The sequence below is a fragment of the Coregonus clupeaformis genome, chromosome 30 (genome assembly GCF_020615455.1).
Source record: "Coregonus clupeaformis isolate EN_2021a chromosome 30, ASM2061545v1, whole genome shotgun sequence".
Lineage (NCBI taxonomy): Eukaryota > Metazoa > Chordata > Actinopteri > Salmoniformes > Salmonidae > Coregonus > Coregonus clupeaformis.
The window spans coordinates 27,898,106-27,916,416 of record NC_059221.1 but is presented as its reverse complement, the minus strand read 5'-3'; the positions used below and the strand labels follow the sequence as shown (position 1 = coordinate 27,916,416).

Sequence of the window (18,311 nt, the reverse complement as noted above, 5' to 3'; positions counted from 1 at the left end):
TTTGGTGCGAAAAGTGCAAATCAATCCCAGAACAACAGCAAAGGACCTTGTGAAGATGCTGGAGGAAACAGGTACAAAAGTATCTATATCCACAGTAAAACGAGTCCTATATCGACATAACCTGAAAGGCCGCTCAGCAAGGAAGAAGCCACTGCTTCAAAACAGTCATAAAAAAGCCAGACTACGGTTTGCAACTGCACATGGGGACAAAGATCGTATTTTTTGAGAAATGTCCTCTGGTCTGATGAAACAAAAATAGAACTGTTTGGCCATAATGACCATCGTTATGTTTGGAGGAAAAAGGGGGGTCTTGCAAGCCGAAGAACACCTCCCAACCGTGAGGCACGGAGGTGGCAGCATCATGCTGTGGGGGTGCTTTGCTGCAGAAGGGACTGGTGCACTTCACAAAATAGATGGCATCATGTGGAAGGAAAATTATGTGGATATATTGAAGCAACATCTCAAGACATCAGTCAGGAAGTTAAAGCTTGGTCGCAAATGGGTCTTTCAAATGGACAATGACCCCAAGCATACTTCCAAAGTTGTGGCAAAATGGCTTAAGGACAACAAAGTCAAGGTATTGGAGTCGCCATCACAAAGCCCTGACCTCAATCCTATAGAAAATGTGTGGGAAGAACTGAAAAGGTGTGTGCGAGCAAGGAGGCCTGCAAACCAGACTCAGTTACACCAGCTCTGTCAGGAGGAATGGGCCAAAATTCACCCAACTTATTGTGGGAAGCTTGTGGAAGGCTACCCGAAACATTTGACCCAAGTTAAACAATTTAAAGGCAATGCTACCAAATACTAACTGAGTGTATGTAAACTTCTGACCCACTGGGAATGTGATGAAAGAAATAAAAGCTGAAATAAATCATTCTCTTTACTATTATTCTGACATTTAACATTCTTAAAATAAAGTGGTGATCCTAACTGACCTAAAACAGGGAATCTTTACTAGGATTAAATGTCAGGAATTGTGAAAAACAGAGTTTAAATGTATTTGGCTAAGGTGTATGTAAACCTCCGACTTCAACTGTATATATATATATATATATATATATATATATATATATATATATATATATATATAAATATATATAAAGTGTTTGTTAAAAAGCTTCATAGCAGAAGGTAAAAATTATTATTATTATTATTGCCATTGCACTCTCTATGCTGTTTAGTTTTGAGAGACTTGTGAGAGTGTGTTTTTGCGTGAACGTGTGTGTTTTCTATGTATGGGCAGTGAGCATGACAGTAGAAAGCATGAACAAAAGTAGTGAATTATATAGGGAATAGGACGCCATTTCAGGCGCAGGTAATGTCATTCTTATTAGTGGGTACTGACCTGTAGGTTGACGTCGGCCAAGTGTTCCGACAGCACGCGCACCACGTCGGTGAAGCCCTTGTTGACGGCTATGTGCAGCGCCGTGCACATGGAGTTGTTCAGTAGGTTCACGTTGGCCCCTTTGCTCAGCAGCAGACGCGCAATCTCCGCCTGGTTCCTGCATACACACACACACACACACACACACCTTAGGTCTAAGCATAATCATTTTTCATATCTACTTAGCATATTAATTTCAATATGCATCATTCAATGCATTTTCATATTATTTTTTATTTTTTATTTACTCATTCTGATAATGAATTTCAGCTTTGGCAATATTTACCTATGAGTTCCACACCAATAAAGCCTCACCGGATTGGAATGAATTGAAAATGGACAGGGAACCACTAAAACGCGCAGGCCTGAATAAAAAACCCACTACATGAGTCTCATAACAGATCCATCCCAAAGCTGATGCTTGTTTACTTGCCATGTAACCACTGAGAGACCCAAGGGATACTTGTAAATCCCATCAATGGCTCATATTCTCATAGATGGAATCTAAAGCTGCCTACCTAATCCCTGTTCTCTGTCGTGTGGAGGATTAGGGACAAAAGTAATGCCTGTCTGTGTCTGTTTCTGTGGGTGTGGAGTGATTTTACTGAACCCAGTGCACCCCAGCTGGAGAAATGGACAAGCCCAAATCCAATTAAATCCAGATAACCCCTCCCCCATAACTTGTTTGCTGACAATTTGAATACAGGGTTTAGACTGGCCATCTTCAGATGGCCCGTGTGTCTGTGTGCTCCTCTCACCCAAAGGCTGTGTAGTGCAGGGCGGTGTCTCCGTCCTCATCCTTCACCTCCATGGAGCTGTTGGCCTGCAGCAGAGCCAGGACCACCTCCATGTGGCCCTGGTGGGCTGCCACCTGCAGCGCCGTCTTGCCCTGGTTCTTTATATCCACCTGGAGAGATGTAACACACACCATCACATTAAGAGATGTAACACACACCATCACATTAAGAGATGTAACACACACAATCACATTAAGAGATGTAACACACACAATCACATTAAGAGATGTAACACACACAATCACATTAAGAGATGTAACACACACAATCACATTAAGAGATGTAACACACACAATCACATTAAGAGATGTAACACACACAATCACATTAAGAGATGTAACACACACAATCACATTAAGAGATGTAACAAATACACCATCACATTAAGAGATGTAACACACACCATCACATTAAGAGATGTAACACACACAATCACATTAAGAGATGTAACACACACCATCACATTAAGAGATGTAACACACACAATCACATTAGGAGATGTAACACACACCATCACATTAAGAGATGTAACACACACAATCACATTAAGAGATGTAACACACACACAGTCTGTGGTAGCAGGCGGGGAGTGAGCGCACCTTGTCAGGGTATTTCTGCACTAGCTCTCTGACTTTGTTGGCACTGCCATGCGCCGCCTCGATTACCAGCCGGCTGGGGTTGTCCTGCTCTGTAGACTGAGACAGCAGCTTTTCCAGGACTGAAATGACTGTGTCTGGAGATGAGAGAGAGAGAGAGAGAGAGAGAGAGAGAGAGAGAGAGAGAGAGAGAGAGAGAGAGAGAGAGAAGATAGGGAATCGAGGCCGAAGAAAAAAGGCGGAGAGTGAGAAAAGACAATGTAGAGGAATAAAGAGCAAGCGAAGGAGAAAGTAGAAAGAGAGAGAAGAAAGAGAGTGTGACATGTTATTGAAGGATTCGAGAGCGTGGGGAACATACATAGTTTGTGCTGCGTTGCCCTCCAGGACCCTCTAAACCCAGAGAGCACATACATACACACAGAGTTACCAAGACGATTTGTAAAGTCAAGTCAAAGTACAACCATTGGAATGAGTCAAAATGTCCCCGTGCACCCTAACCCAGCATTACGAGCCTCTCGTCACCACTCTCTGTTCCACCATGATGAATATGACGGACACAGAAAGAGGGGGGATTGAGTCAGGGCACTCAAGACTGGTAGGAGAACCACACATTCATATACACACGAGGAGCAGTAGAGGCACATATGCTGATGGGGCCTGTGGAGCTTCCCTCCAACATGCAGGGACATGATACTGAGAGAGAAACCAGACATTTCAGAGACATGCAAATGATGTGCAAATGAAACCCGTTGGTCAGACAGTGACCAGGAGAAACAGTGTTATGATTGGCCGTCTATGCAACAGACAGCCACTGTCACAGCCCTTGGCCAGTAGTGCATGCATGGCTTGCAGCAAGAGTGCTGGAAGAAGAGGGAGGGGTGGCGGGGGTTCAGTGAGAATAAGGGGAAGGAAGGACAAAAAGCAGAGGTCGCTGGATGACTGTTGGATAAGAGGCCCCCTTCCTCCTTTTTGCAAGGTCTCAGTAGTCCTTACTTCCGGATTCATTGGGGTTTTCGGCGGTCATGAGGTTGGCGTCCACCTCCACGGTTTGGGCCGAGAGGCATGCCGGGTTAAAGGTCCACGTCTGGCCGCCAAAGGCCACGCGCAGGTCCCCGTCGGCGTACACCTTCAGCACCTTGCCCATCTGCCCCAGGGCCTGATCGGAGAGGAGAAAGGAGGGGGTGTAAAAAACAGAAGGAGGAAGAGGGGTGGGGGGGGCAGAGGAGAGAGGGGGGAGGGGGGAGAGTGAAAAGACAGTGGTACTGACAGTGTTAGGACACCAGATAGGTAGGCGGGCCTATGGACTCTTTCCCATTACAGTTTCAAATGTCCTTTCCATCACGACCACTGATATGACAAGATATTAGGTATATTAGGTATAAACACCTATCACATGCCATGAATGAGAGGAGAGGGAGTCCGTAGCTCAGCTGGTAGAGCACGGCGCTTGTAACGCCAAGGTAGTGGGTTCGATCCCCGGGACCACCCATACACAAAAATGTATGCACGCATGACTGTAAGTCGCTTTGGATAAAAGCGTCTGCTAAATGGCATATTATTATTATTATATTATTATTTCAAAGAACCTCCATCAAACCTTGATTCATCTTGCCATCTCAAATGCACTCTTTTCAGTTATCCATGCCACTCAGGGAAATTCTCAGGGCTTTTATTTATCGGTAAATAATCAAGATGCTTTGCTTTCGCAGAAGCCTTGAAGGCCCAGTGAAGTCAAAAACTATATTTTCCTGTGTTTTATATATAATTATTTCCACACTATGAGGTTGCAAAAATTCTGTGAAATTGTGAAAATGATAATATGCTTTTAGTGTAAGAGCTGTTTGAAAAGACGGCTTGAAATGTCAGCCTGTTTTGGTGGGATGGTGAGATCACCAGGCGGTAAATTAGTTAATAGACTAAAGGAGTCTGCATGCTTCCTAGCCGAAACAGTTCGGTAGAGTTTGTGCATATATTATGATGACATTTTGTGATGTCACCCTTCGGTGAGGGTACACAACATTTTTTCTGGAGGCAAGCTGAAGTTCGGAGCTGAAGTCTACACCACAAGTCAGTGATTGGTCAACAGTAAAGATTCTTCAATAAAGTCTTTGTTGTCATTCAACGAGAGATGACTCGTTTTCATGTACAATTTTTCATAAAGAAATATTGCACCAAACAACATAGTTAGATGTAAAATTGCTAAGATTGACTAAGATCTGTTCGGCAAAAACGTCAAAATTAATGACATATTACTTGAGTTATCTTAGATTAATTCTGACTATTTTGACTACAGCATCTTAAAATGGACAAACAGTACTATTGTCGCTTTTTTCTCATTTTTCAAGTGAAGGTCTTTTAAGGGAGTATGCGAGCACACTCGTTCAGTTCGGCTAGCCGAGTTCGGCTAGGTGCCCGCTCAACTGAAGCATGCTGATGCCTTAATAAGAAAGAGAGTTCGAAACCTCTCTGCCAATAACAGCTAGTTTTCAGTTTCCCCCTCCCCACTCAGTTAGGCTACAGGAAGTTAGCATCAGGCTACAGGTAGTTAGCCTCTGCCTATGTCAACGTACTGGTGCCATGCTGTCTGTCCATTCTCCGTGGCCAGCCTGAAGCCTCTTTACGCTGTCTATGTCTTCCAGTACTCGAACCAGCTCGCCCACACCAAACGTGTTCACCTACGGCAAGAAAGGGGAAGAAGACAGCAAATTGTTAGCGATGTGATGCTAATGCAAATCTGTCAGCATCCAGGACACCTACAGCACCCGATGTCACAGGAAGGCCAAAAAGATTATCAAGGACATCAACCACCCAAGCCACGGCCTGTTCACCCTGTTATCATCCAGATGGCGAGGTCAGTACAGGTGCATCAAAGCTGGGACCGAGAGACTGAAAAACAGCTTCTATCTCAAGGCCATGAGACTGTTAAATAGCCATCACTAGCCGGCTACCACACGGTTACTCAACCCTGCACCTTAGAGGCTGCTGCCCTATATACATAGACATGGAATCACTGGCCACTTTAATAATGGAACACTAGTCACTTTAATGTTTACATACTGCTTTACTCAACTCATATGTATATACTGTATTCTATTCTACTGTATTTAAGTCAATGCCACTCCGACATTGCTCATCCTAATATTTACATTGGGGAAAAAAAGTATTTAGTCAGCCACCAATTGTGCAAGTTCTCCCACTTAAAAAGATGAGAGGCCTGTAATTTTCATCATAGGTACACGTCAACTATGACAGACAAATTGAGAAAAAAAATTCCAGAAAATCACATTGTAGGATTTTTAATGAATTTATTTGCAAATTATGGTGGAAAATAAGTATTTGGTCACCTACAAACAAGCAAGATTTCTGGCTCTCACAGACCTGTAACTTCTTCTTTAAGAGGTTCCTCTGTCCTCCACTCGTTACCTGTATTAATGGAACCTGTTTGAACTTGTTATCAGTATAAAAGACACCTGTCCACAACCTCAAACAGTCACACTCCAAACTCCACTATGGCCAAGACCAAAGAGCTGTCAAAGGACACCAGAAACAAAATTGTAGACCTGCACCAGGCTGGGAAGACTGCATCTGCAATAGGTAAGCAGCTTGGTTTGAAGAAATCAACTGTGGGAGCAATTATTAGGAAATGGAAGACATACAAGACCACTGATAATCTCCCTCGATCTGGGGCTCCACACAAGATCTCACCCCGTGGGGTCAAAATTATCACAAGAACGGTGAGCAAAAATCCCAGAACCACACGGGGGACCTAGTGAATGACCTGCAGAGAGCTGGGACCAAAGTAACAAAGCCTACCATCAGTAACACACTACGCCGCCAGGGACTCAAATCCTGCAGTGCCAGACGTGTCCCCCCTGCTTAAGCCAGTACATGTCCAGGCCCGTCTGAAGTTTGCTAGAGTGCATTTGGATGATCCAGAAGAGGATTGGGAGAATGTCATATGGTCAGATGAAACCAAAATATAACTTTTTGGTAAAAACTCAACTTGTCGTGTTTGGAGGACAAAGAATGCTGAGTTGCATCCAAAGAACACCATACCTACTGTGAAGCATGGGGGTGGAAACATCATGCTTTGGGGCTGTTTTTCTGCAAAGGGACCAGGACGACTGATCCGTGTAAAGGAAAGAATGAATGGGGCCATGTATCGTGAGATTTTGAGTGAAAACCTCCTTCCATCAGCAAGGGCATTGAAGATGAAACGTGGCTGGGTCTTTCAGCATGACAATGATCCCAAACACACCGCGGCAACGAAGGAGTGGCTTCGTAAGAAGCATTTCAAGGTCCTGGAGTGGCCTAGCCAGTCTCCAGATCTCAACCCCATAGAACATTTTGGAGGGAGTTGAAAGTCCGTGTTGCCCAGCGACAGCCCCAAAACATCACTGCTCTAGAGGAGATCTGCATGGAGGAATGGGCCAAAATACCAGCAACAGTGTGTGAAAACCTTGTGAAGACTTACAGAAAACGTTTGACCTGTGTCATTGCCAACAAAGGGTATATAACAAAGTATTGAGAAACTTTTGTTATTGACCAAATACTTATTTTCCACCATCATTTGCAAATAAATTCATTAAAAATCCTAGAATGTGATTTTCTGGAATTTTTTTCCTCATTTTGTCTGTCATAGTTGATGTGTACCTATGATGACAATTACAGGCCTCATCTTTTTAAGTGGGAGAACTTGCACAATTGGTGGCTGACTAAATACTTTTATATTATTTTACTTTTAGATTTCTGTGTATTGTTGTGAATTGTTAGATACTACTGCACTGTTGGAGTTAGGAACACAAGCATTTCGCTACACCCGCAATAACATCTGCTAAATATGTGTATGTGACCATTCAAATTTGATTTTATTAGCATCACATCGCTAGCTAATGCTAACCTACAGTATAAGACCATGCTGTGAGCCTGTATTAATTTCTCACTGGTAGAGCTAGAGTACCTTGGTCAGGGCACCTGGGTGGAAAGTCCAGCGGATGTTGTTGCTGTACTGGACTCGGACATCTCCCCGGTCAGTGATTCTGTGTACCATCCCAATTTTACAGATGTACTGTAAACACACAAATCAGATTTGATTTGCAGTCGCAGATTGTGGCCGGCCTTGGCATTGTCATTTCGCTGGCTCCATTGATTTGAAAGTAACACGTGCTTGTTGATTTTGTTCTATTGCACACCAGAGACCATTCACACCGGCGACGTTACATAAACCTGGGTTCAAAGGTTCAAAATGGGGATACGGTACTCAGAATTTGAAGCAGTACTTGTCTAACTCGGGGCTCCCGAGTGGAGCAGAGGTCTAAGGCACTGCATCTCAGTGCTAGAGGCGTCACTACAGACCCTGATTCGATTCCAGGCTGTATCTTAACCGGCCGTGATTGGGAGTCCCATAGGGTGGCGCACAATTGGCCCAGCGTCGTCCGGGTTAGGGTTTGGCCGGGGTAGGCCGTCATTGTAAATAAGAATTTGTTCTTAACTGACTTGCCTAGTTAAATAAAGGTTAAATAAAAAATAAAATAACATAGCACATGCAGTGACAACGTGGCAAACACTTCAAAGTAGTTCTACGACTGGAGAAAGCTTGGAATGAGGTCAGACTCTTTTGATAAGATTATATCAGAAATTCCACTATTTGACTTGGAGGGAGTTTAGTTTAGTACCTCTGCCATTTTGGGGTTCCACCCTCCGTGGCCCTCTTGCATCTGTCTGAGGATGTCCACCTCCAGGAGACACTTCACCTTGTCCCCCTGGTTGAAGGTGTGGCCTTCTGCACTCTCCTGCCTCTGCAGTTCTGCATGCTCACCTGTGTACACATAAACCATAGATAAAAACACACACGTGACAACATAGGCCAACTCTACTGCAGTGCTTTCATATTGATCTGTAGGATACATATACTATTTGATGAATTACGAAAACAAGCATGCATCCTTAACAACAGGTAGAAACTTAAAGTCTATCCCCCTTGGTTCATACCGAGCTTTGGTAGGTGGTCTTTGTAGTAGAAGCCTCCCTGGACGTCCGACACATATTTGAGGTCTACCTTGCCCTTGTGACCCAATCGGTAGACATTGGTGGTGCCATTGGACCAGGTGACACTGGCCACACTACGACCGGACTCTGTGTCCCAGCCACGGATGTCCACCACCTTTCCAACCTTACCCTCTCCTCCTGCACACACAGTGTAGGAGTGTGGGAGGAGAGAAAGACCGAAGAGAGCAAGAGTAAAATAGGCTTATTGGGGAAAAATTAGGAATGATGAGAAGATAAATAGTTAGGGTGAATATATCAAACACAATGGAAACAATTATATTTTGTGTAGTTTGAGTCTGTGCACAGGCAGGAAATTACCCCTTCAAAGACACAATGGGTGTGTTCGTAAATTAATTGGAGTGCCAGAGTGCGATCAGAGTGCACTTTGGGCATTTGTCAGATTGTCCGTTCGTAAATTCAGAGCGTTTCGCTCTCTGAGCGTACACTGGACACTCTGGCATTGGAGTAGGGTTGACCCGAGCGTTTTGACTTCAACTGCAGTAAAGCACCCAAGCTCACTGGCTAAAGTTGGCTAGCTTGCTAGCTACTTCCAGATACAAATGAGAGAACACCTCACTCCGACCATTTTACTCGCCCTAGCAGAGCTGGTTAGACTGTTTTCATGTTATCTAGAGCATTGGTGACTAACTGTGCTGCTGGCAACAATTTAGTTATGTTTTTTGACAACATTTACTGATACCGGTCATATTCAATGGGTGTTGCGCGTTCATAAATTCATCAGTTATTCTGCGTTCTGGCACACTGACGAGAGTGCTCTGAAATCGGAGTAGATAGCCAGAGTGAATTTACGAACGCACACAGTGTTAAAACAGGAAATGGTGCCCATCATTGTTTCACATCCACATGGTCAACCTTTTTGTGGGAACACACAGCACAAAGACCACACTCTGGTACAGGAATCTTGTCAATTCTAGACTTGGCTAATTCAACATCACATACTGAAAATAAGAAACAACAAGTAAGGATCATGACTCCAATCTGTGCTCTGGATGCTGAAAAGGTCTTCAAAGACCAATCTAAATGGATAACAATCTAAACAGACAGTGAACATTGGCTGTCTTTCAACGTTTCTCCAATCATCCCTTTGATTCTGGTTAGAAGTGAGAGACCAAACAAAGAATAACACAAAACAAAGCACACTTAGAGGCTGGGGCTAGCATCACTCACATTCTCAGACTACTGTACCAGACACAATATAAAATACATTGATTTACTACCACTACGCATCTACTTTATTACATACTGACAGGCTTCAAGGTCAAATGTCATCAAATACTACATTCAGTTTCCACCACAAACATAGAGAGCTTGGCATTGTATAGCCTAGGTTATGCAGGTTAACAGTTACATCAAGGATTACAATGTCATCAAGGATTACACAGCCTGCCAGGTAACCTCAGTTCAGGACAGGACTCAGGAAAGGGACAGCCTCTCTTCTGAGCATACCCAGAATGTCCCTATGCACTTACCGTATGCTGCGTAAAGACTGATGATGACTGACTTAGACCCCAGAGGTTCACTTTCAAAGACAGCATAGGACATTTTGACTCATTCGCCAGTGCTTTAGCACAGAGAGGACCCAATGCCATTCCCGGTTCTGACCCCACATTAGGTAATACAAAGAGCTAATGACAGATTTCTCCAGCCCTAAAGGCAATGATATTCAAGGGTTTTGAAAATGAAAGAAACAGGAGCAATTATCAAACTTTGCACAGACGGAGATCCTGCAAAGAGTTAAGTTAGTACTTGTATGGAAAATCTGTTTCTTCACTAATGATTTGCCATTGAGAGACAAATTCTCTTGACTCGAAATGTTATGCAAACCCACAGAAACCCAACAGCACAGTAGCCACAAAAACCATGTCCCAAAACTAACTAAATAACCCCAAAGACAATTTGTTCCTCCCCAGAGATGCAACACATGCTATAATTCGAATTCATGTGACTTCTTGCTATATTCCACTACACTATAGGGTAAACGGTACGAAAGGAAAAATAAACCTTGCTCATGTGAACACAGCTCGTTAAGAAACATCTGTTAAACAGACTCAATGAGACCCTTTTGGGCTGGGAAAGAATCCTGAAGCACAAACACACCAGTTCACACTGTCAGTTTGTAGGGTAATGAGAGAACATTAGAGATAATGGAATGAGGTTATGGGGTCATGGTGAAACAGTTGGAACAACAACACTGGTAAACAAGAGGCCCTGGTCGGTATGGATGGATTGCTCCGCTCACTCCCTCACCGTCTTGGTTTCCCCAGTCCCAGTCAGGTCCGCGTACCACTTTCACCCCCTGGAATATTCCTTTGAGGATGATCCGTGGGAGATTCTGCCTCGGGGCCAAGCACACTCTGTGAAAGGCAAAAAGTACAAACCACATTCTCCATGAAACACTATGGCAGGAAGATAGCATTATGACTTGTTATACAACATCATGGAGTGTATCCAGAATGTTCTGTCCAAATTACATTGTCCAGTTTCAGAAACAGAAAACCACTGACTGACAGAAGCTTGCTCCAAATGCATCGCTTATCGGCCACCAGAAAAACCCAAGCTAAAACCCTCTAAAACATATAGCTATCTCGAATAAGTAAGCCAACCGTCTGGCCTACATTATAGTCCAACTAAGTGGCACAGGCAAACAGGCCAGATGTAACAGCTCTCTGGCTTAGAGACACGCTATGTCACAGACACTAGCCTGAAAGTCAGAGAGGGCCATAACATACAACTATGTTGGGGCTATGTTACTGAGACACACTCACAAGACACTTGAATCAGTAAGGGTGGTGGGGAGACAAAGGGGAGTCTATTCTGTGGTGGATCCTTGCCAAGGGGAGATGGCGTACATGTGCTCGATTGCTCGTCCAAATTAAGGAGAGGTCTTGGTTTTTGATGGGAATTCAGCATCCTAAACTGAAAACACATGCTGCAAAACCCTTAAATAGCTCAACAGCGGACATCAATGTCATCACAACCACAAGACCAAGCAGAATATGGCTGCCAAAAACCCAGACTTGTTTGACAGGTTCAGGCAGGCAGTTACATCAAATTCCTCAGAAATCAGAAGGGGTGGGGGGTCTACGAGGAGCCGTACCTTATGGTAAAGATTTGGTCAGATCTCAAAGGGGCAAATGAACTGCCTATTCCCATTTCCCATACTTTCTCTGCGAGGTCAGCATTGAGGTTTCATTCTACCATGCAGCTTGGGGAAAGACTGGAGACTTGACTTGAATTTCTATCAATCCACTATAATCAAAGTAAAACAATCCTCCCATGGGTGGTCTTCCTCTGGGATGAAGAGAGGCTTTGCTACACCTACGCATCACTCTCCCTTCGGCTGCGAGTGGTGTCCATCAACGCAAACGCGGAAAAAAACAAAGCTAGCCCTGGTTATCTTCCAAACTAATCAGGTCAGCTTGTGAGGCACGTTGGCCCTAGAAGAAGAAGCCAGTGGCACCATTGCTTCTTGGTGGCTTACTGTAGACTGACAGTAAATCCCGGTGTGGGCCGTGTGGCCGGGGCTGGGACAGTGGGGAGGTGAGGTGGCGTGTGTCTAAAACCAGAGATTTGAGGCCTAATCCCTTGACAGCGGAGCAATCAGGAAGCACGATGACAGACAGCACAGCTAAGAGAGTGCGTGTGTGTTACAAGAATACATCCGCGTCACCACGGAGACAACATATGGCCCTTATTAAGCTTTCTGTGCCAAATGGTCCTGTGAGGATACGGGTGCACATATGTAGGCCTTTGCTGCAGACACTGCGTTTACTGTGTACGGCCACAGGCGGTGAAAGGGTTGGTACGCAACAGGATTTTCAGAGAGTTCCATGCAAAGTTGATGCGGTGGGGATAAGACCTGAATAAAACAATGCTGGCTTATACAGCAGGATTTCCTGAGTTGGTAGATTAGGGTGGAGGTTGTTAATGGGCTGCTTTCAACAATACATTTTAGCCAGATTAAAAACACCACTTTATGGGATTTATGGGTCCAGATACCATTGGTCAAAATATATAGGGGGGAACTATCCAAAACAGATCTAGTAGAGAGTAATGATGCAAAAATGGTACAGATGGCATTAGTGAAGACATAATGCTGTTGTTGGTGTTGTTGCTGTTAAACAGCTACTTTGAGAGAGGGAGAGGGAGAGCGAGCAGCTCTTTAAAAGGACCTGAACGTCTAATCCTGTCTGACCAACAGCCCACTTGTTCAGCCAGAACAGGGTCAGAGACATGTTGACAAGGTTAAAAGAGGAGTCGCCCAAGAGAAAGGAGAAAACAAACATCCAAACCCAACAACAGGGTTTCAGAGGGCTCCTAGGTGTGGTCATAACCTCCTACAATGCTATTAGAGTGATAGCGTCCTCTGCAGTGACTATAATGTGAAATGTTGGAATGTCCTTAATAGCTTATTACACCAAATGCCAACTCCTGAACATTACCTGTGTCCAAATCGCTCATGATTTGATTACATTGTCTGGAGTGGGAGAGAGAAAGTGACAGAGACAAGAGACTGAGATAGAGGACGTGGTGAGCTGAAACAAGACCAGTAGGAGGTAGAGAGGTGCTGAATTGCCTGAAATGCAAGATAAGGATTAAACTGAGTCTACTTGACAGGGCCTCTGCATCTGTGTTTGTTTGTGTGTGTGTGTGTGTGTGTGTGTGTGTGTGTGTGTGTGTGTGTGTGTGTGTGTGTGTGTGTGTGTGTGTGTGTGTGTGTGTGTGTGTGTGTGCGGGAGCCGATTAGCCAACAGCGAAGTTGTTGTTGCGTTTCCACCCCACCTCAGTAAACATATGGACACCCATATGCTGCACAGGGCACCGTCAACACGCCATAACCTACACACATACACACACGTCACGATGATACACACCACTTACCATGAAACAACGGTGACCAAACATGTAATTGTGAACACTTGGTTATTATACACACCATGTGACACAGCCCCTTTACAAAACACATACACATGTGACTACATTATTAGAGATTATCCAGATGACCCAGCCTGTATCCAGATGACCCAGCCTGTATCCAGATGACCCAGCCTGTATCCAGATGACCCAGCCTGTATCCAGATGACCCAGCCTGTATCCAGATGACCCAGCCTGTATCCAGATGACCCAGCCTGTATCCAGATGACCCAGCCTGTATCCAGATGACCCAGCCTGTATCCAGATGACCCAGCCTGTATCCAGATGACCCAGCCTGTATCCAGATGACCCAGCCTGTATCCAGATGACCCAGCCTGTATCCAGATGACCCAGCCTGTATCCAGATGACCCAGGCTGTATCCAGATGACCCAGCCTGTATCCAGATGACCCAGCCTGTATCCAGATGACCCAGCCTGTATCCAGATGACCCAGGCTGTATCCAGATGACCCAGCCTGTATCCAGATGATGACAGACTGGGCACACACACACACGTAAACTAACATCCTGTAATAAGGATAATCACAGCACATCCCCTGGCACCTCACTCCCCCAAATCTGTATTCAAAATCACGCCACTATTAATTACCTCACAACACACTTCTATGGGGAGGAAGGTGAGACTGCTAACATGCTAATCCCATTATTAAGTGGGTTAATTACGATACAGCAAAACTCTGGCACTGCAGGTCCTGTACTAGTCAATAATAACCATCCGACCCCATGGCAGTGTGTGCCTAACAGTGGCTCTCTCTCTGCTTTAAAGCCCTCAGCTGAGCAACCTGCTCGGCTACTCTCTCAGTCTCTGACATGAAATGAATCCCAGATCCAATCCCTCCATCACAAATGACCAGCAGAATAAAGCAGGGCCAAGTTCTCGGCTCCCCCAATATCGGTTTGGGACAGATTGAATGCCTGCCTTTTCTTAAGACGGGCCAGGTCTTATGAGACGCGAGACAGAGTGTAGCACTTTAGATGACATTTGGGTCACTAAGGACTTGAGATATCGGCTACTCTCTCGCTAGCTCTCGCTCTCGCTCACACACACACACACACGAAAGTATTCATACCCCTTGACTTATTCCACATTTTAATGTGTTACAGCCTGAATTCAACATTTATTAAATAGTTATTTTTCTTACACATCTACACACAATACTCCATAATGACAAAGTGAAAACATGTTTTTAGAAATGTTGGCAAATGTATTGAAAATGAAACATAATCCCACTTTGACATTATGGGGTATTACATGTAGGCCAGTGACAAGAAATCTCAATTTAAATACATTTTAAATTCAGGCTGTAACACAACAAAATGTGGTAAAAGTCAAGGGGTGTGAATACTTTCTGAAGGCACTGTATAGAGGGGCTCAGTTGTGTTTTGTCCCATGCACAACAAGCATGAAGAAGAACGGGGGTAGCGGGCATGACTTTCATATTATGTTTTTCCCCTTTGCTTTCGTAACAGCCTTATTCTGAAATTGATTACATTATTTCTTTCCCTCATCAATCTACACACAATACCCCATAATGACAAAGCGGAAAACAGTTTATATATATATTTTTTGTGCTAATTTATAAAAAAATAAAAAAACAGAAATATCTTATTTACATAAGTATTCAGACCCTTTGCTATGACACTCGAAATTAAGCTCAGGTGCATTCTGATTCAATTTATCATCCTTGAGATGTTTCTACAACTTGATTGGAGTCCACCTGTGGCAAATGTAATTGATTGGACATGATTTGGAAAGGCACACACACCTGTCTATATAAGGTCCCACAGTTGACAGTGCATGTCAGAGCAAAAACCAAGCCATGAGGTCAAAGGAATTGTCCGTAGACAGGATTGTGTCGAGGCACAGATCTGGGCAAGGGTACCACATTTTTTTGGCAGCATTGAAGGTCCCCAAGAACAGAGTGGCCTCCATCATTCATAAACGGAAGAAGTTTGAAACCACCAAGACTCTTCCTAGAGCTGGCCGCCCGGCCAAACTGAGCAATCGGGGGAGAAGGGCCTTGGTCAGGGAGGTGACCAAGAACCCGATGGTCACTATGCTAGAGCTCCAGAGTTTCTCTTTGGAGATGGGAGAAACTTCCAGAAGGACAACCATCTCTGCAGCACTCCACCAATCAGGCCTTTATGGGAGAGTGGCCAGACGGAAGCCACTCCTCAGTAAAAGGTACATGACAGCCAGCTTGGAGTTTGCCAAAAAGGCACCTAAAGGACTCTGACCATGAGAAACATTCTTTTGTCTAATGAAATCAAAATGTAACTCTTTGGCCTGAATGCCAAGCGTCACGTCTGGAAGAAACCAGGCACCGCTCATCACCTGGCCAATACCATCCCTACAGTGAAGCATGGTGGTGGCAGCATCATGCTGTGGGAATGTTTTTCAGCGGCAGGGACTTGGAAACTAGTTGCGATCGAGGGAAAGATGAACGGAGCAAAGTACAGAGAGATCATTGATGAAAACCTGCTCCAGAGCGCTCAGGACCTCAGACTGGGGAAAAGGTTCACCTTCCAACAGGACAATGACCCTAAGCACAGAGCCAAGACAACGCAGGAGTGGCTTCGGGACAAGTCTCTGAATGTCCTTGAGTGGCCCAGCCAGAGCCCGGACTTGAACCCGATCAAACATCTCTGGAGAGACCTGAAAATAGCTGTGCAGCGACACTCCCCATCCAACCTGACAGAGCTTGAGAGGATCTGCAGAGAAGAATGGGAGAAATTCCCCAAATACAGGTGTGCCAAGCTTGTAGCGTCATACCCAAGAAGACTCGAGGCTGTAATCGCTGCCAAAGGTGCTTCAACAAAGTACTGAGTAAAAGGTCTGAATACTTATGTAAATGTGATATTTCAATTTTTTATAAATATGCAAAGATTTCTAAAATCCTGTTGTTGCATTGTCATTATGGGGTATTATGTGTAGATTGATGATGAAAAAAATGAACAATTTAATCCCTTTTAGAATAAGGCTGTAACGTAACAAAATGTGAAAGAAGTTAAGGGGTCTGAATACTTACCAAATGCACTGTATTACAAACTTGCAAAATGTTCAATATGTTACGAATTGGCAAAACGTATGATATGTTACGAATTCCAATTTGTTGTGGCTAACGTTAGCTATGTGGCTAGGTTGCTAACGTTAACTAGCTGGCTAACGTTAGCTAGGGGTTAGGGGTTAAGGTTAGGAGTTAGGTTAAAGTGTTAAGGTTAGGGGAAGGCTTTGCTAAAAGGGTTAAGGGAAGGGTTAGCTAACATACTAAGTAGTTGCAAAGTAGCTAAAGAGCAGTAAGTTGTTGAAAAGTTGCTAATTAGTTAAAATGCTGAAGTTGGCCGTGATGAGATTCGAACACGCAACCTTTGGGTTGCTATACGTTCGCGTTATACATACACCCATTCACCCCGACCAACCACCCTCCTTTTGTTTTTGCCTTAAGTAACCTTCGGTCTTATGTAACCATACCAAACGTAACATATCATACTAACTTGAGTGTCCCGGATTTACATTTACTATGTAACATCTAGTCTATGAGACCGGCTGATCGATAAGCTGTTGAATTCATAATGAAACCTTATACACATAAGCTTATTGCAATGGACGAGTGCAATGTTTCATAATCTTGTACGGTAAGGATGGAATGTTGTGTGTGTGTAAGTATGTTTAAAATGCTACTGGCGTGATCTAATGAAATATGGATGAGTTATGGTATGATGAGGTGTAGAAATATAAATGACTGGCTATATTTTGTGCGTATTTGGTCAAATGAGAACTGAAACCGATTCAGCCTCCTGCCTGACACCAATCTAGCGAATTCAAAACGATGCCAATGGGAGTCATAGTTCAAATAAACTGATTAAGATTCAGTGGGTTTCTCTAAAGACGTCTGCTCTACCTCATGAGCTGTGTGACTACAAAAGGCATAAGTGTCTGAAATAGGCTAAGTAGCGAGGCCTAAACAGAACTGAGAAAGACCATCAATGGCTCTTTGTATCATTGATGACATCCGTTTATCCTAATCTCGGTTACCAAGAAGTAAAACTGTCCACGAGAGATTAGTTTCTCCAAATCCTCAGTGGTAACGGCGGGAAAACATTAGTAGATTCATCTTAATGAATGTTCTCTGTTGGGATGCGGGTTGCGTAAGAGCCCATCTGTTCACTCAGAGTGGTTTTCCTCTTCACGACTGCCCTCCATTCATCACGTTACTGTATGTCCTCTCTAGCCAAGGCCAGAGATGTCTAAAGGGTCCATCACATCACTGAAGGCCAACTGACTTCAGCTGAGTCACATTCTTTCATTCCACTTAAGACTAAATACTCCATTGCTTAAAGATGTCTCAGAGAGATAGCTGTGAGATTCATAACGTGTTAGTATTGGGGTGACAGAGATCCCTCTAGAGAACCACTTCATATTCAAACCATCTCTCTGTTTCTTGTGGGTGCAGATCAATTCCTGCATGGACCACACGCACTAAACGTGTGTTGACCATCAGCCATTTTGGGTAAAATCACCCCATTTCAA

At 44.1% G+C, this 18,311-nt stretch overlaps 1 protein-coding gene across 2 annotated transcripts in view; it reads right to left on the bottom strand.

Annotated features, from left to right (window-relative positions):
* LOC121545572 (E3 ubiquitin-protein ligase MIB2) overlaps window positions 1-18,311 on the bottom strand; it is a 72,507-nt gene that overhangs the window by 19,614 nt on the left and 34,582 nt on the right. The window contains exons 4-12 of one of the 2 annotated variants that reach the window (XM_041856206.2): window positions 11,094-11,200; window positions 8,769-8,963; window positions 8,453-8,595; window positions 7,738-7,845; window positions 5,348-5,452; window positions 3,771-3,933; window positions 2,781-2,914; window positions 2,143-2,291; window positions 1,346-1,502 (exon numbers count right to left, since the gene is read on the bottom strand). In XM_041856206.2, coding sequence (XP_041712140.1) covers window positions 1,346-1,502; window positions 2,143-2,291; window positions 2,781-2,914; window positions 3,771-3,933; window positions 5,348-5,452; window positions 7,738-7,845; window positions 8,453-8,595; window positions 8,769-8,963; window positions 11,094-11,200 — 1,261 coding nt within the window. The remainder of the gene's footprint in view (window positions 1-1,345; window positions 1,503-2,142; window positions 2,292-2,780; window positions 2,915-3,770; window positions 3,934-5,347; window positions 5,453-7,737; window positions 7,846-8,452; window positions 8,596-8,768; window positions 8,964-11,093; window positions 11,201-18,311) is intronic. The other variant, XM_041856207.2, reaches the window with a different exon arrangement.